This window comes from Lynx rufus, unplaced genomic scaffold (assembly GCF_022079265.1).
Source record: "Lynx rufus isolate CCGP_SWC_20201006 ecotype Redwood Valley unplaced genomic scaffold, mLynRuf1.p SCAF_13, whole genome shotgun sequence".
Taxonomy (NCBI): domain Eukaryota; kingdom Metazoa; phylum Chordata; class Mammalia; order Carnivora; family Felidae; genus Lynx; species Lynx rufus.
Window position 1 is genome coordinate 25048328 of NW_025814827.1, and position 19866 is coordinate 25068193.

A 19866-nucleotide genomic window follows, 5' to 3' on the forward strand; every position below is an offset into this window, starting at 1 on the left:
AAAAGGAAAAATTAGTCAAAAAAAACCTTGGGAGAGAGGGCACACAAAGGCAGCTTCACTTCTCTTCCAATAAGACTACAAATGTCACAAATAGGAGAAAACACCCAAACCAAAATGGTCTTTATACCACCCTTCAGAGAAAGAGTAAAGTGTAACATTACGGAGTAACCGGAGAAGAAAGCCTACTTTATCATATTTAGCCTGGATGGTAAGTAGTAACATTTACTACTGTCTACAGTTAACCATTTTACCTAAATACACAATGACCCACCCTGGACTGATGGCTTCTTCAGGAACACTGAGAGAATTTGAAATATGGGAATCTTGATAATCCTGCATTCTTCGAGCATCCATTATAATCAAGCTGATGTTTTCATCCATCATCATTGTGTATAGCTCCTTCGCTGTGATTGCCCCTTGGAATCAAGAGAGACAATATAAGCAACAAAAAACACCTAGTTCCACGTGCTTTCTTATCACTAAACACAGGACAATAATTGCTTCTTCTAGAAGAGTGAAGTACACTAGGTGTCATATACCTGCTATCCCATCACACTACTTACTACTTTTTAAACTAACATTAAATATAATTTGTGTTTTTGACATTCATCAAGAAACTAGTTCAATGTTCCGTTTCTGAAGGCTTAAATACCAAAGCTAGCTGTTGAGGTTACAACTACATAAGGTGCTGACTGTTGCTGGTACAAAATAAAGGAAATTAATATATGTATCTCATGAAGATTTTCTTATTCTCTATTTAATAATTAAATCATTTGAAAAATGTCAACCAGAAAAAAACATCCATGGTTCAAAAATTCTTGAGTTTCTAAATTCTTTTTAGAAAGAATTTCTAATTCTTTTAAAAAGTCTCTGATGAGGTCTTATGGGGACTATTTAAAAAACATTTAGATTTTCAAGTATTCCTAGAGTAACAAGTCAAAGGCTTGTTTTTTGTGTTCTGCATCAAGGGTTGACAAACTATGGCCACCTGTTTTTAATGGAACACAGCTGTATAAACGTGTTTACATATTGTCAATGGCTGCTGCTTTCCTGCTGTGACAGCACGAACCTCAGTGACCCCCCCAAGCCTAAAATGTTTATTCTCTAGCCCTTTAATATTTAACCAAAATAAATATTTGTTATGTTGCTATTTTCCTCTTACAGCTTCTACCATCTGAAATGAAAGATTAAAAAGCACAACAAAGTCAACTATACTTCAATAATAAAAACTTTAAAAGTAAATAAATAAATATTAAAAAGATAAAAAGCTGCTACAAGGGAGCTTAAAAATGTAAAGAACTATTTTGGCAGTGAGATGTGAGAAGAACGTAGTCACATGATCTCCTAAGCTAAAATACCCAGCTGAAAATAACCACCCTACTTCTCTAACCATCAAGATTATTTTGACAACAAAATCATCTAAACAAGTTGGGAACAAACCACTTAGGGAAATAACACCTAAGCAGAATGAGATACAAAAAACATAGATAAAAACAAATCTTGGAATGAATTAATAACATCTTTTAGGAAGGTATCTTATTTTTTAAATTGTTGTATGATAATACTTTAAATAGAAAATTTATTTTAGTGTTACATACAATTAATAATTAAATCTTTTCTGAGAAAGGAAAACTTAGGCAACTGTCTGAGTCCTGTTGTATAGGTCACATACGTGTAATTGGAACATCAACACCACCTATGGATAATATCCAAATTACTGGTGTAGATATTTTTGAGAGGAGTGAAGATTTTAAATAATTAGGTCTACAAACTAGAACCATAAGTCATAATAGCTAATACACAAATCCTCATATCACGTTACTAAGAGTTTCAAATATATTAACTCATTCAATCCTCACAGTAAATCTATAAAATCGGTATTAATATTACCCTCACTTTACAGATGGGGAAATTAAGGTAGAGATTAAATAACATGCTCAAGATCACATGGAAATTCAGGAGGGGCCAGCAAAATCCAGGTAGTCTGACTTCAGAGAGTCCATGCTCTTAACTGCTATGCTAAACTACATCTTGAAAAAAAAGAATGAAAAGTATAAACTATGGTTTTGATGTTTTTAATTACATATTACCATAAATATTCCCCATGATATATACGGAATATAAACACATTTTCAATATAATTGCATAGGCTAAGAAAAATGATAAAGCTTACATACAAATTAGACACAACGTTAAGATCTCATTGTGTAAAATCTGAAGCTTATTTTGATTAAAAGAAGATCTCAATAATAACCTAAAAGGACTCCCTCTTTCTGTCACACTTACCTTTCTCTGTGGTCTCATTTTTGTCACTCTTTTCACCATTTATCTATTTCACAGGAAAAAAAAGTTTCAACTTTAATAGAAGTAAAAATTTTCATAGAAACATAAAGTTCAACTCTATTACATCATTGAAACTGAAAGCCTGGAAAATGAAGCATGTGGAGTACTGGCATTTTATTAAAATACAGATGAACAATAATGGCTTCCCCACGTTATCTGGCAACAGATAACAGCTAAAATAACCAGCAGCACATCAGAATCATTTAACACTTCCTTGAAATTTTCTTCAGTTAATGACTAAATATAATGTAAAAGCACAGACTGTTACAGAAATTTAATATTTAATTTAATGAGAGAATATTTCTTGCAATGAAATAAAAATTCTGGCAATTCCCTTCAGAGTTCTCTTTATATAATGAAAGGAAGATGAAGTAATATAAGGTTTTACAAATTTGTATTTTCTAACCAAGACAACATATGGTAATTCTGTCAGGTACTAACTCATTTTATAGATGGGAAAACCAATGACCTACCTGAGCCTACTGATCCATTTTATTTAGCATTACTAAGATTAAAAAAGAAATGTATATTACGTGCTTCCTAATATTATACACTATGAAGTACACAGTATCACCTACTAAGCATTCTTGCCAAAACAAAAACTGAACCTGAATCCTATTAAGCTGCTAGGCTGAACTTTCAGCCTACAAGAAACATGGAAGATAGAAGTAGAAATTAAATAATACAAGGAGGAAACAATCGGATAAATCCCGAATGTGGTTGGTTCATTTCAAAGAACTGATCTAGTATTAAAAAGCCAAAGGCATGAAACAAAAAAAATTAAAGGGGAACTCAAGCAGAGAGTATTACAGAGACTTAAATTTAAGAGACATAACAACCAAAAGACTGTAAGTGGACCTCATCCAGATCCTAATTCAAACAAATCAACTCTGCAGTATCACTATGAGATAGTGGGTAAATGTGGATATAGGCTGGATATTACATCAGGGAATTACTATTAATCCTGTGAGATGGAAAAGCAGCATTGTCATTATTGAGAAAATGTCCCTTTCTTTGAGATGCATACTGAAATATTTAGGGGCAAAATGGTATGTTATCTGCAACTTCCTTTGAAATAATACAGCAAAAGAAAAGGGGAGAGGTACAGATACAAAATGTGACAAAAAAAAATGTGACAAATGTTAGTTGACTATTGCAAATGGGTAACAGTGTTTAATTGTGGTTTTTTCCCAATATAAAAAGGCTAAACAAAAATAAAAGTAACAAAAAAGTAGTTGGCCCTCCTGTTGGAAAGGCAACAAAATGAAGAGATTAAAATATCATTTCACATAGTTCTTTGAAGTCTTGTACTTATCTATATCAGCCATTTCTCCCTAAGATAGTGTTATTTAGCTTATATTATGAGTTCCTAAAATCAACAAACCACTAGTTCTTCATTTCTTTTTACACAGTGTATAAGGTCAAATATTTAAATGTTTTTTAATGTTTATTTATTTATTATTATTTATTTATTTTGAGAGAGACAGAGTGCAGGCAGGTGAGGGGCAGAGACAGAGGAAGAAAGAGAATCCCAAGTAGGCTCCATGCTGTCAGCATGGATGAGCCCAATGCAGGGCTTGATCCCACAAACCCATGAGATCATGACCAGAGCTGAAATCAAGAGTCAGGAGCTTAACCAAGTGAACCACCCAAGCACCCTCAACATCTATTTCTTAATGAAACCAATGATGATTCACACACAAATGATAGCTGAAAGCTACAAAATGCTTAAGAAAAAGTAAAGCAGAAATCCTTCCCTGAATTTCAACAGAGTTTAAGAAATTATATTTTAGGGGAGAAGATATTTGCAAACGACATATCAGATAAAGGGTTAGTATCCAAAATCTATAAAGATCTTATCAAACTCAACACCCAAACAAATAATCTAGTGAAGAAATGGGCAAAAGACATGAACAGACACATCTCCAAAGAAGACAACCAGATGGCCAACTGACACACGAAAAAATGTTCAACATCACTCATCATCACGGAAATACAAATCAAAACCACAGTGAGATACCACCTCACACCTGTCAGAATGGCTAACATTCACAACTCAGGCAACAATGGATGTTGGGGAGGATGTGGAGAGAGAGGATCTCTTTTGCACTGCTGGTGGGAATGCAAACTGGTGCAGCTACTCTGGAAAACAGTATGGAGGTTCCTCAAAAAACTAAAAATAGAACTACCTTACAACCTGGCAATTGCACTACTAGGTATTTATCCAAGGGATACAGGTATGCTGTTTCGAAGGGATACATGCACCCCAATGTTTATAGCAGCACTATCAACAATAGCCAAAGTATGGAAAGAGCCCAAATGTCCATCGACAGACAAATGGATAAAGAAGATGTGGTGTATATGTATACAATGGAGCAATCAAAAAGAATGAAATGTTGCCATCTGCAACTATGTGGACGGAACTAGAGGGTATTATGCTATGAGAAATTAGAGAAAGACAAATATCATATGACTTCACTCATATAAGGAATTTAGATACAAAACAGATGAACATAAGGGAAGGGAAGAAAAATAACATAAAAACAGGGAGGGGGACAAAACATAAGAGACTCTTAAATATGGAGAACAGAGGGTTGCTGGAGGGGGGAAGGGCTAAATGTGTAAGGGGCATTAAGGAGTCCACTCCTGAAATCATTGTTGCACTATATGCTAATTAACTTGGATATAAATTAAATAATAAATAATCTCAAAAAAATTTTTTTCTAAGAATTAACTATAGATAATGTATGGTGACTAGAATATAGTAACTCCTCAATAAATGTCGGTTGAGCCCCCCCCCCCCAAAAAAAAAGAAATTATATTTTAGGAAGAATTGTTCCTCAGAAGGTGAAGGAAGGAGATATAGTAGACAGTGGTAGCTGGCAGGTACAGACTGAGTCACTGATGGTTCTTGGCAAACAAATGATGTAGCTAGATTTCAAGGAGCTGCTGAATAAAATGAAACAGAAGAGGAAAGGGAAATGGGCAGAAAGGAAGAAAAAGCAAAGGGAAGAGTATGAGACCCTAGAAATAGATAAAAGGTTAGGCACCAAATTAGTACACCAAATCCTTTTCAATGCAAATTACATTTATTAGAAAGAAGAAACCTTAAAAATCATCTATTTCAAGATCTTCACTTGGCAGTAAGGAAATGAAGTCCCAGAACGGTTAAGCAAGACCTGACATGGGACTGGAACTCAGATATACTAAATCACAGCTTTAATGCTCTTTCTACTACTGTAATCAAGTTAACAGTGACTGCAAAAAAACTAATTAATGCACAGAACACAGTTCTATGGAAGCTCCAAGAGAAACCTGGGATCAAATGAAGCTAGAATATTTAACTCAATTTCTAATAAAAAACACATTAAATTTTACCCTTGTTGTCTCAAAGTACATTGTTGTTGTATCTCAACTCACCTTAAGCAAATCATCTGAAAAAAAGGAACCAGTCTTTTTTAACATCACAGAATAAATTTGAAATACCTTTTGGGTTTTGTCTCTGGAATCCATTACATTTTCCAAGGAACTTTTATTTGATGTACCACCATCCTCTCTTCCTGCTTCTTGCCTTTTCTGTTTCTGCAGCTGCTCCTCCTGTCTGTCCTTTTCTTCAAGTTTTTTTCGAACCTCAGCTTCTTCATATCTAGTTGAGAAAACAAGTCAAGGTGTCTTTTATTGGCATGATCATGAAAAGTAAAGGACTTCCAGTTCCATAAAATTGGTACCCTACCTTAGGATATTTTATGGCAGCATACTTTCTCCCTCCAACTGAAATTTGATTCTGCCAGTGTTCTGTTACAAACCACAAATCATAAATTTGCCCTCTGTAGACTTATTTCAAATTGCCAAATATCCTGAAAAGAAACACTATGATCTCAAGTTAAAGTTGTTTAATGTTTTTTGTTCTTTCCTTACACTAATTTCAACCTTTCCACTGAATTTCACATCTGCTGCAATTTCTTTTACAAAGGACTTAAAATCCTAAAATTAACTCTAAAGACTCATTTACTTAAAGTAGTTCAAAATATAAAAAAGACAATAAATAAGTGAGAAAATGGCCCTAATGCCCAAAAGATAAAAGAATAAAGAATATTACTGTTGATAACAGTACAAGTAGGGAAAAACTTAGTAAATCCAAGAGAAACAGTCAATAGGGGTAACTCAAAGATTAGGAGAAATTCTACTCTACTTAGTTCATTAACTGGCTAAAGGAGGAAAAGAATAGTGATTCCAACTTTTATCAACCATCTTAACATATTCCAGCTCCAAGATTAGTAATTTCTGGGAAGGATGAAGGGAATACAATAATTCAAAAAGATAATTTCTAAGTAGACTATGATGTATATAATTAGACTAGTTAATTGATCCAAGTGTGAAAAATCATTAAGAAAAATCGTTCCTCTTTTATTTCATTATTCAAAGAATGACTAACCAAAATAAATAAAAATAAAAAAACAAAGAATTATTAATAACTAAAAGTTCAAACATACTGTTTTTAATTTCTAATTACTTTCTAAGTCTGATAAGGCACTCATGACAAATATTAGAATTAGATTTGTTTTTAAACATACATAATTTTTGCAAACTATGCAGTTCAAAACTAACCACAAATACTTCATTTCCCTAAGACCAATGTCCAGTAGCACATTATAACCTGGGGAATATGAGGAATTATATTTTTTTCAAGAATCCTGCCAGAGAGTTAGAAAAAATTGGACCTGAGCTCCCATCTACTCTACCAATGCTTAAGAATCTATCATTCTACATATTTTTAGATTTTCAGTAAAAAATATGAATGATAACACATGAACACAATAAAGGCATTAATATGGCAAAAGATTCTCATTTTTGTGTTCCAGTTAACGTAAGATTTATTGCTAGGAACTGGGATTCATATGCATTGTCAGACAAGTTCTAAATATTATTTTTATCTTCTAAATATATGTTCTTTTAAAGATTTTATAATAATGTTTGTACCTGAGTTTAAGGCTTTCAGAGAGTCTTTCGGCTTCTTCAATAGCTTTTTTGATGTTTGCAAGTCCAAGTATTGAATGAAAGTAGTCCTAAAATTATAAGAAAACCATCCCATAATTTTAGTACTGGCCATTGTACACAGCACTAATGCTAAAAATGTTAAAATCATGGTGCTATGTAAAAGAAAGGTTGGATGAAAACATTATGATTGAATGAAGTATTTTTTTAAACTTTTAACCTACATAAACACAACTTATTTTCTAAATGTTCCAAAGTATCTCTTCATATCAATAGTATGCTAAAAAAAACTAATAGGTAATAATTTCATTTATTTGGGAGACACCTTTAAGAAGTATAAATACTATTCTTACTATTTATGAATAAGTGCCAAAAAGCAAAGCTTTCAGGAGCAAAATACATATTTCCTTTTGTAAATATGTTAGTTTTTTTTCTCTAGTCTGAGAAGCAGTAAATTGTATATTGACATGGGATTTATTTTGTTTTACTTGTTTTATACTGAGATGTTTTGGGGCTTCCACCTTTATTTTATAATAGTGACCCACCTCTCAAGTGGAGTCAAACATTTGATATAAAACAAGTTTCACATCCAAGGAAACCTTGAATGAAAATCAAATGGTAGAAATAAATCATTAATAATACACTCTTCTTTAAACACACACACACACACACACACACAACTTGTTTGGCACATAATTTACTAACAAGCATAATAAAGTTAAGAAAAATTGTAGTAGTGTGTCCTCCCTAAGGAATATAAGGAAAAAAAGCCCTCAAGGCAACCTGGCTATAAGCATACATGACATCCCTCACAACCTTGTAACACAAGACCACTTAATCAGACTACATGTTTGTGTGTTACCATATATGGAAGACAAAGAAATAAAAAATATATAAAAAAACTATGCCACATGACGTTCAGGGCTCAGTTCTTCGGGTATGATCTCAAATGAGCCATTGCCGGCATGAATAAAGCTGCTTCCTAAACAGAAAAGCCTCGGTGTCATGACTCTCTGTGCAAGAATCCTGCTACAAGATCACTTCTCTAAGAAGTCACTCACTGAATCCTGCAGTCAGAGATATCTTCAAATCAAGGTTGGTTTGACATGACAATAGCATAGTGAGACTCAGCTAACTGATTTTTGGATCTAATTAGCCACAACCTGTCAATGTGACTGTGCAAATAGAGCCTAGTAGCACAGTTCATCACAAATGATATAGTAATAAAACATAAAAAGATCCAAGGGAGTGCCTGGGTGGCTCAGTCAGTTAAGCATCAAACTTAAGCTCACTTGCTTAAGCTTCTGACTCTTGATTTTGCCTCAGGTCATGACCTCACCCATCTCGCCATTCATGAGTCAAGCCCTGTGGAGGGCTCTATGCAGACAGTGTGGAGCCTGCTTGGGATCCTCTGTCCCTGCCCCTCTCCCATTTTCTCTCTCTCTCTCTCTCAAAAATAAACTTAAAACCTATAGCTATCATATATCTATTTAGCCTAAAAGAAGATCATGTTTGGGGGTACCTGGCTGGCTCAGTTGATAGAGCATGAGACTCTTCTCAGGGGCAGGGTTATGAATCTGAGCCCCATGTTGGGTGTAGAGATTACTTAAAATAAATAAATAAGTAGGTAATGTTTCAGTTAGGCTTATTCTTCTAAATAAAGACTAAATAAATTAAAAGGATCCTTCCCTATATAATTTCAATAAAAGTTTAGTTTTTTTCAATACTGTATCAACTGAAAATTACAGTGGAAACTGTAATTACTTCAGTGCCACAATGTCCAGACTTTAGATGCAATATTCTCTTAACAGAAAACAAAATTTAGTCATTACTGTAAGGTTTCTCTCATAAAAATAAAACACAAAAACAAAAAATACCATGACTTGTTGTATTAATTTTTTGACATGCATTTATTAAAAAGCCAGCATAAGCCCAGCCTAACACTGTTTAAATGCTGAAAACATTGTGTTTAGGCATACCTGTTACAAATTTCCAGAAGACCCTTCCCTAATATTAGTAAGGTTTCTTGTCAATAATTCTCTCTTTCCGTGCTCTTAAAGGATCACAGTTAAAGCAAGTATAAATATTTTCAAGTTTTCCATATTGACAATTGGCAAAATAAAAAAATAACATCCAATTCTTACACAACTAAAAATGTTTGCTTCTCAGGTTAAGCCAAGGAAAACTTTCTTACTCCTGAACATGCAAATTCAAACAACTTGGGGTGCCTGGTGGCTCAGTCGGTTCTTGATTTTGGCTCAGGTCATGATCCCAGGGACATGGGATCGAGCCCTACATCAGGCTCTGTGCTGAGAGTGTGAAGTGCTTAATATTCGCTTTCTCTCTCTCTCTGCTCCTGTCCTGCTTCATGTTCTCTCTCTCAAAAAAATAAAAAAATTAAAAAAATTAAAAAATCAAACAAATCTCACGATTTCCCAAACAAAAAAGTTTGCCTATAATATTTAGGAATAATCAACAATAATGCCATACAGACTTAAAAATTTAATTCTGATTTGATCTAGACTTTGCTACACTAATATTTTCAGTATCATTAGTCTTCCACCCCCTTTTCAGATAACCCTGAAAACATTCTTCATAAACTGTTTTCAACGAGTAAGAAATATGTCTTCTGCTAGTGAGCTTGTAAAGTTAATGTCTTATCTAAATCTGAAATATTCCCTCATGTACAAGAGTGAAAGATATAAGTTTCTGAAGAAGACTGGTGACACTACATTCTGTCACAACCTGATTTAAAGGGTAAAACCCAGAAAATATCTAGCTAACAAATTAAAAAAAAATCTTTTTAATGTTTTAGAGAGAGAGAGAGAGAGAGAGCAAGCACGCGAGTGAGAGAGTGCGAGTGGGGGTGGGGCAGAAAGACAAGGAGACACAGAATCCAAAGCAGGCTCTAGGCTCTGAGCTCTCAGCACAGAGCCCGATGCGGGGCTTGCACTCGAACCATGTGATCATGACCTGAGATGGACACTCAACTGACTGAGCCACCCATGCGCCCCATCTAGTTAGTAAATTTGACTTTTCACATACTTGGCGTGCACTGGAGATGCTGGGCTAAATAAAATAAAACGAAAAACAGTTCTAAGGCAGAAGCAGATGTGTACCCTGGACAGAGCAAATGAACAACTGCAGTATATAAGATAACAGCCAGGGTTACCTGAGCCTTTGCAGGGAACTTCCTAAGCTGAACAACTCCTGCCACTTTCAACTACTCCCTTTGGAAATGCAATAGATACTCTGTGGAAATGGAAAAAATTTATCGATTAAACTGCACTCCTAACCTTCTCAAGTTAAAAAGTAGTAGCAGCAAAAACACTACCAATCTTCTCAAAGGATAAAAGTAACTACTAACTTAGAAAAATACAGCGAGGCACCTGGGTGGCTCAGTCGGTTAAACGTCTGACTTTGGCACAGATCATGATCTCACGGCTTGTGGGATTGGGCCCCACATTGGGCTCTGTGCTGACAGCTCAGAGCCTGGAGCCTGCTTCAGATTCTGTGTCTCCCTCTCTCTCTCTGCCCCTACCCTGCTCGTGCTCTCTTTCTCTCAAAAATACACATTAAAAAAATTTTTTTTTTAAAAAGAAAAATACAGTAAAAAGTAAACATAAAAACCTGGCCCTCCTACAACAGACAAAATGGCAGACACCAAAACTACCAAGTTATCCAAAACTGCAACCCTTTCAAAGTATTTACTTTACTAATAAACACTTCACTTCTTTTTAAAGCAATTCCATTTTTGGGGTACCTGGGTGGCTCAGTTGGTTGAGTGTCTGACTTCAGCTCAGGTCATGATTTCATGGTTCATGAGTTCGAGTCCCGCGTTGGGCTCTATGCTGACAGCTCAGAGCCTGGAGCCTGCTTCAGATTCTGTGTCTCCCTCTCTCTCTCTGCCCCTAACCTGCTCACGCTCTGTCTCTCTCTCAAAATAACCATTAAAAAAAATTAAAACATAAAATAAAGTGATTCCACTTTAATAGATACCATAAAAACCATCAAAGAACATGCAGAAACATGTTTGAATTTGGGAAGGCCAAACCTTACCTGCAGACAGACATGCCCAAGAATGTTCTAAGGCAGGACCAATCTAGCCATCTGTGGACAGGAGGATTCATCTCCAAATGCAAGGGGCCACCTTTCCAAGGCTACATCTAAATCCCTGTAACTATTATTAACATGACTTTGCTGGTGAGAAGAAATACCAGCAATGATTTACCACAATTTTTTTAAGTGTATTTATTTATAATTTCTACACCCAATGTAGGGCTCTAACTCACAATCCTGAGAACAGGAGTCTCATGCTCTACCGACTTAGCCAGCCAGGTACCCCATTACTATTAAATCAAACGTTAAAGTCATCCCTTAACCCACTTAACCAAAAGAAATTATACTGGTGACAATACTCTGGAAAAAAAGTTATTTCAAAGAATATGAGAACTCTTTTTTTTTTTTTTTGTACTTCTGTAAGTCAATTTAAACAAGGCAAGCCAATTCTACCACCAGTGAAGAAAATAAAATCTCAACACTAATTCAAGAATGGCTTCTCCACCAGGTAAGAAACCTATAAGCAGTATTTGACTACTATTGTCTGGCAGCAAGATTATTACTAAGTAAAGGTGGAACCACCAAAACAATATTCCTCCAATTTCATTAGTGTCTATGTTCTTCTTTTGCCTATTTCTGGTGCAACTGAAACGCAACCATTTTCTCTAGCAACATTTATCCTAGTCATTAATTCTTTTTAATCATTTACACCTCTCCTACCCTCCTTCCCTAACTCCCCATGGCTTCAGCAAAGTGGAAGAAAGGTACCTGTTCAAAGGATTAAAAGAAAAAGTAATAATAATAACACTGATAATAAAAAATAAAAATGGAAGTAATCAGTATTAACTGAACCCTAACATGACTACAATGCCATTCAAATATAAAAAGCTGTCACATAAAAACAAGGGACTGACTAATCACTTGTTGAATGAAACAGGAAGATGTGGTGTGTAGGTATGTGTACACACACACTGGAGTATTACACAGCTGTAAAAAGGATGACTGTGTAATGTATGACAACATGGATGGACCTAGAGGGTATTATACTAAATGAAACAGATTGAGAAAGACAAATGTGGAATCTAAAAAAGTACAAATGAATAAACAAAAAGTAGAATCATACCTGTAAACACAGAGAACTGATGGTTGCCAGAGGGAAGGGGGGTGGGGAGATAGGGAAAATGGGTGAAGGAGAATGGGAGACAGGCTTCCAGTTATGGAATGGTTAAGTTATGGGAATAAAAGGCACAGCATAGAGAATGTAGTCAATGATACTGCAATAGTTCTGTATGGTGAGAGATGGTAGCTACACTTGTGGTGAATACAGCATAACACATAGCTGCCGAATTACTATGCTGTACGCTGAAACTAATCTAACATTGTGGGTCAACTACACTCAAATAAAAAAGTTAAAAAACAACAAAACACACACACACAAAATAAGTGACTAAACCTCGAACCCTGAGAAAGTACAGATGCAGTCACATTTTTATTTTAATGTTTATTTATTTTTGAGAAAGACAGAGAGACAGAGCTTGAGTGGGGGAGGGGCAAAAAGGGAGGGAGGCCCAGAATCTGAAGCAAGCTCCAGGTTCTGAGCTGTCAGCACAGAGCCTGATGCGGGGCTCAAACTCATGAACTGCAAATCATGACCTGAGCCAAAGTGGGACGCTTAATCCACTGAGCCACCCAGGCACCCCACAATTTTCTTATTTAATGCATGAGTAAACTGAATCCTTCCACTTGACTTGGCGATCATTTAGTGGAGAGGAAAACTGATTATGTGTCTGTATGCTGCTATAAACTTGTATTAATCCAGGCACCTGGGTGGTTCAGTGGGTTAAGCATATGACTTCAGCTCAGGTCATGATCTCATGGTCAGTTTGAACCCCACATAGGGCTCTGTGCTGACAGCTCAGACCCTGGAGCCTGTTTCAGATTCTGTGTCTCCCTCTCTCTCTGCCCCACCCCTGCTGACTTGCACATGTGTGCGTGCATTCTCTCTCTCAAAAATAGAACATTAAAAAAAAACTTGTATTAATCCAAGACAAATTAGGTATGTGTATATAGTGTGAGTGTATCCACATTTATACACATACAACTTTGCAAATAATCAAACTAAATCTGCTTTTTCTATCTGCAAAGGAGTTTGAACATGCTGCTGAATAATGTGATCTAAATTTCAGTATTAGTTAAAACTCTTAGAAGAAATCGATAGCTCTGCTGCGTAAAAATAACTTAGCAAATAAGAATGCAGAAATAAAAGGTACCTGCTGTTGCTTGAAATCAGGCCTTTTTTTGATAAGATTATAAACAGTCACATATTTCATATATAGTACATAGGCCCTTTCCTCATCACGATCTAATCTGCTTTCTTCTGCTGTCTTGAAGATCTTCAGGGCACTCTGTACGTAACTTCAATTAGAGAAAAAAAAATAATTAAAACACTTGACACGTTGGCAGGGGGCAGGGCGAGTCATGTTTAAGGTCTACAGAGTATTTTGATAACATGAATTTCATAATGTAGATTGCATTGCTTCATAACTGGTACAAAGTTAGATATATGTTAGGATACAACCTGAAAATTCCCCTAGCCTACAAATAAATACTTCTGTTTCCTAATAGTTGTTTATATTCCATCAAGCTATTCAAAATGCATTAAGCCTAGTTTTAAAAGATCTGCTAATAGATAATCCTGAGGCAAGTGTTCCTTGGGCAGCCATGTAATAGTCATACTCTGATTAAAGAACAAAACTCCATACCATTTTTACTGAAGAAAGGCAAAATCTTTATTACTTTAATGTTAAAATACTTTTCAGTTTTCTTCATCCCTTTCTAACTATGTTGTAAAAATTTCCCCACCTAAAAATCCAAAAAAAAAAAAAAAAGGGACAGGGAAGGGGACGTGATTCAATCTTTTCAGCTGGTTAAAGTTTTCTACAAAATGGCTGAACTGCACTCATTCACTGGTCCTCGTGGAAAAGAGATTTAAAATCTAAAAATAAGGCATTTTAAAATTCCACTTCAGTAAAATATTTAAAGATTCTGTGGCCTTCATTATAAGGCCATTTGCCTGGTTAACAGTCTTCAGAAAGCAAATTTATAAAATAGGCATTTCTGCAAGAGAAATGCAATCACTTAGGACTAAAGTTCTGGCAATCCAATTATAGTGTCAATGCTTATATATAATGCTCTTTATTGGCAACTTATTTATGCAAAGCAGTGCTTCTTGTTTTTCTATATTTTTCAAACTGCTCCACAACTGCAAACATGGATTAATGATGAAATTAACCAAGAACACCACACAAAGGAACAGGGCCAAAGTGATATTTAGGACCAAAGACAGTCCTATACAAGGACCAGTTTAGTCAGTGTGTATGCCCTGCCTAGCATGGCATCACAGTCCTAGGACAGAAGTAAATCAAACCAAAGCTAGAAAGGAGATTCCCTAGAAGAGCTTAGGAGTAGGTGCAACAGTGCTTGGGTTTTCTTTAAACTTTCACTCTGAGGCATGTACATTTCACCGGCTTATATGTAGCAGATCAAGGTGAGATGGCTGCAGTGCTGCTGTGAGTCCAGTGAAACAACCAAAAATCCTAAAAGGATTCTAGCATTTTTTAGAATAGTGCTGTGACATAGCAAGAACATGAGTTTGTGGTTCTATACTTAGGGAGTCCTTCTGACATATCACTTCCTATGGGACCAGGGTGGTCCCAGAGCTAACCTAGACACTGTCAGAATGAAACTGATCTATCTTAGGATTAGGTAAAGATTTCTGAGAAAGCTTCACGGTGGCTTTATCTTTCCCATTGTTTCCTATTTGAAAGTGATTCAACAGAAGTTAAAGAGCTGCTTTCTCTGTCACTGCATTAATATTACCAACTTAGCTCAAGAAGTGAAACAATCCCTCTCTTATTCTTCCTGCCCCTGAAAAGATCTCTTTTTAAAAAGCCCATTTTGTCCATAATTATGATGCTTAGAAATACCAGTTCATTTTGGGATTTTCTTTCTTGACCTTCTTTAAAGTTTCTACTATTCCCTCCTCTTCATCCTTGATGTTTTTTCTTTGCATTTTCTGTCTATTCATGTAGAAAATGACTCATAAAGATGTCCCTGTGCATTCATAGGTTTCTCTAGACGTCTGTTCACAGGTTCATTTGGGATCATACATATCTTTTTTTTTAGGGCCTTCCATTTATGGAGGACCCACAGAACCCTTCTTTTCTCCCTGATTTCTACAATCTGCTTACCCCAAGTCCAGGATATATGGCTGACTAAATCCATCTTTCTTTCTGAAACTCTATTTCCAACTCTACAATAATGTAGTTACTTCATTAATCTCCAAATCTCCTTTGTCAGTCAAAATTAATTCAGAGGAAAAGTTCGCTATTGCCTCTTGTCTCTTAACGGAGACAAAACTTCAAGAAGTTAACAATCTTATTGATAGCCCATTTTTAGCAAAATTACTTCTAGTTGATATCAAAATACCTGGACCTCTCCCTCACAATTATATTTTATCTCAAGATAGATATTGTAATCATTATCAGTAAAGTATCATCTCTAGCCTCGACCTCAGCAGGTTGATAGACTCCATGTCTTCAAAAATAAAAATACATAAAATAAATCATTTAGTTAAAAGTTCATGTTAAATTGGTACAAATTAATATTATGCTGAATATAAGATAAAAAAAAATACGTATTTCACTTCCTTTAATCAAAGAAGCCTATGCTAGGACCAGATGTTCCAAGTGAAACATACAAGGATAAAAATGATCTTTAATTAGGAAGTATTTCTGCACTATTTTATGAAAGGACATTAACTGTGGCTGTATGAGTTTTGTAGAAACCTCGTAGTCTTCACCTCGTAAACTTATAATCTGATATATTGTCCAAAGAATAGAAAACATGCATTTTGCCAGAATACACATACATTCTGCCAAGATAAAGAACTTCTCTAAGCAGGTCTTATTCATGTGATGATGCCATTTTTCAAATAAGCTTCAAATTGACTACTCCTCTAATTCATTTAATAATACGGAAATGAAGTAAAACTTAATACATGATTCAGTGAAACTAGCAAAGAATACATACTTCTTCGTGCTTATTTTCTCTGGTTTAACTTCTGTCTTCTTATTGAGGTCTTTTAGTGAAGAACTGAGGTAGAGTTCTTTGGGAACTGAAGCCACAGCAGGCATGATGAATTAGCTTTACTTTTCCACTTTCACAATGGACAGTGTACTTCATTAAAAGTAGTTCTTTTCTGAAACAAAACAAATGCAAATAATTCAATTAACAAGTGAAAAGACATAAAAGTTCTAAACTGACTCTTTTGTTAAAAGAGTTAAAAGACATAAAAGCCCTAAACTATATCTTTTGTTAAAAGAGTTAATTTCAAATTATCTTGAGTATCTATTTTGGGAATTCAAGATATAAAGGGTATCATTAAACAATTTAATTTTTTTCAAATATTCACTAAATGAATTATGATTTCTATTGCTTTGCCTTAATTATTAAGAATCTTTCCTGTCAAAAGAATTAACAGAATAAGAACTTCTATATTTTTCTACCATTAAATCTGCATTAATGCATAGATCACAAGTAGAAAGAAGTTTCATTTAGAAATATTTCCCTCATTGATAATACCAGTTTATAAAAGGAAACAAACTGGGGGTAGGCAGTAGGCAGGGCCACTTTATGTGGAGCTAGGGATATATGAACAGAATACACCCAAGTACTTTGGTTTATTCTAAAAAGGGTCTTTGAAGCTTCATTACATTCTTTGCTCCTCATACACTGTGCTAAATTCTGATTAGGAAGATTAGTAAAATGAACATTAAGAGGAAGAAAAGCTGGGTATGTATCAATTGTGTGTGTATGTGTGCAGGAATGCATATAGGGCAGATCAGGAGAGCATAGCAAATGAGAAGTCTCGGCAAGATCCTAAGTTGTCACCAAATGAAAGCTTCAGAGGAATCCCATTAAATTTATACAATGTCTTCTGCTGTGAAGAACTAATTGCAATTCAAATAAATACAGGCATACCTTGTTTCACTGTACTCCATTTTATTGTGCTTCTGTTTTTTACAAACTGAAGGTTTATGGCCACACTGCATCAAGCAAACCTACTGGTGTCATTTTTCCAACATCTGCTTACTTCATGTCTGTGTCACACTTTGGTAATGCTCACAGTATTTCAAACTCTTTCATTATTATATTTTTTAGTTATCTGTGATTACTGATTATGACTCGCTGAAAGCTCAGATTATGGTTAGCATTTTTTAGCAATAATTTTTTATTAAGTTTTTAATTTTGATTTCAGTATAGTTAACATAGCATTATATTAACTTCAGGAGTACAACGTATTGATTCAAGAATTCTACGCATTACTCAGTGCTCTTCATGATAAATGTACTCTTTACTCCACATTACATATTACACCGATTGCCCCCCCCCCCCCCACTCTGGTAGCTACCAGTTTGTTTGTGCCCGGGTGGCTCAATCAGTTAAGTGTCTGACTTCAGCTCAGGTCATGATCTTGCAGGTCGGTGGGTTTGAGCCCTGCATGGGGATCTGTGCTGATGGCTCAGAGCCCTCTTCAGATTCTGTGTCTCCCTCTCTCTCTGCCCCTTCCCTGTTCATGCTCTGCCTCTTTCTCGAAAATAAACATTTAAAAAATCTTTTCAAAAGAATCTGTTTCTTGGTTTGTCTACCTTGTTTTTTTTTTCCTTTGTTTCGTTTCTTAAATTCCACGAGTCAATAATATGGTATTTGTCTTTCTCTAAAAATGTCGTTTATATTCTCTAGTGCCATCCATGTTGTTGCAAATGGCAAGATTTCATTCTTTTATATCGCTAAGTATTTCATTACATATATAAAATATGTTTCATATATGTGCACCATATATAATAAATATGTAACATATAAAATATTTTACATATAATTATATGCCATACTCATATATATATATATATATAATATATACCACTTCTTCATCTATTCATCTACCAAAGAACACTTGGGTTGCTTCCATATCTTGGCTATTATTATAAATAATGCTGCAATAAACAAACGGGTGCACGTATCCCTTTGAATTAGTGTTTTTGTATTTTGGGGGTAAATACCCAGTAGTGATTACTGGATCATTGGGTAGTTCTGTTTTTAACTTAAAAAAAATTTTTTTTAATGTTTTTATTTGTTTTGAAGACAGAGTATGAGCAGGGGAGGGGCAGAGAGAGGGGGAGACACAGAATCTGAAGCAGGCTCCAGGTTCTGAGCTGTCAGCACAGAGCCCGACACGGGGCTTGAACTCATGGAGTGTGAGATCATGACCTGAGCTGAAGTCGGATGCTCAACCGACTGAGCCACCCAGGCACCCCTATTTTTAACTTTTTAAGAAACAGTCACACTGTTTTCGACAGTGGCTGCACCAGTGGCTGCGCAGTGCATAAGGGCTCCTGTTTCTTCATTCTTGCCAACATTTGTTTCTTGTGTCTTTGATTTTAGCCATTTTGGCAGATGTGAGATACCTCATTGTAGTCTTCATTTGCATTTAGATGATGATGATGAGTGACACCGAATACCTTTATGTGTGTCTGTTGGTCCTCTATAGGTCTTTTTTTCTTTAGAATTTTTAAACGTTTATTTTTGAGAGAGAGAGCATGAGCAGGGGAGGGGCAGAGAGAGGGAGGCAGAGGGTCTGAAGCAGGCTCTGTGCTGTCAGCACAGAGCCCAATGTGGGGCTCCAACTCACAAACCATGAGATTATGACCTAACAGACTATGACACCCAGGCGCCCTAGGTCTCCTGTGAAGAAATGTCTGTTCATGTCTTCTGCCTGTTTTTAAACTAGATTATTGTTTTCGGGTATGGGGTTATATAAGTTCTTTATATATTTTGGATACTAACCCTTTATCAGATATGTTATATGCAAATATCTTCTGCCATTCACTAGTTTGCCTTTGTTTCCCTTACCGTGCAGCTTTTTGACGTAGCCCCAAGAGTTTATTTTTCCGCTTGCCTCATGAGATATATATAGAAAAATGTTGCTATGGCCGATGGTAGAGAAATTACTGCCTATGATCTCTTAGGATTTTTGTGGTTTCAGGTCTCACATGTAGGTCTTTAATCCATTTTGAGTTTATTTTTGTGTATGAAGAAATACATTGTGTGGTCCAATTTCATTCTTTTGCATGTAGCTGTCCAGATAGCCCAACACGATTTGTTGGTCTTTTTTCCATTGTATATTCTTGCCTCCTATGCTGAAGATTAAGGGACTATACAATCGTGGGTTTATTTCTGGGTTTTCTATTCTGTTCCATTGATCTATTGTCTATTTTTATGCCAGTATCCTACTATTTTGATTACTACACCTGTGTAATAAAAGTCTGGAATTGTGATACCTTCAGTTTCATTTTTTCTTTTTCAAGATTGCCTTGGTTACTTGGGGTCTCTTGTGGTTCCATACAAATT

At 35.4% G+C, this 19866-nt stretch overlaps 1 protein-coding gene across 1 annotated transcript in view; it reads right to left on the reverse strand.

Moving 5' to 3' along the window:
- The window catches only part of USP8 (ubiquitin specific peptidase 8), a 77066-nt gene that overhangs the window by 39175 nt on the left and 18025 nt on the right, over nt 1-19866 (reverse strand). Inside the window, exons 2-7 of the mRNA XM_047075117.1 lie at nt 16489-16657; nt 13668-13812; nt 7324-7409; nt 5830-5989; nt 2287-2329; nt 272-416 (exon numbers count right to left, since the gene is read on the reverse strand). Coding sequence (XP_046931073.1) covers nt 272-416; nt 2287-2329; nt 5830-5989; nt 7324-7409; nt 13668-13812; nt 16489-16592 — 683 coding nt within the window. The 5' untranslated portion in view covers nt 16593-16657. The remainder of the gene's footprint in view (nt 1-271; nt 417-2286; nt 2330-5829; nt 5990-7323; nt 7410-13667; nt 13813-16488; nt 16658-19866) is intronic.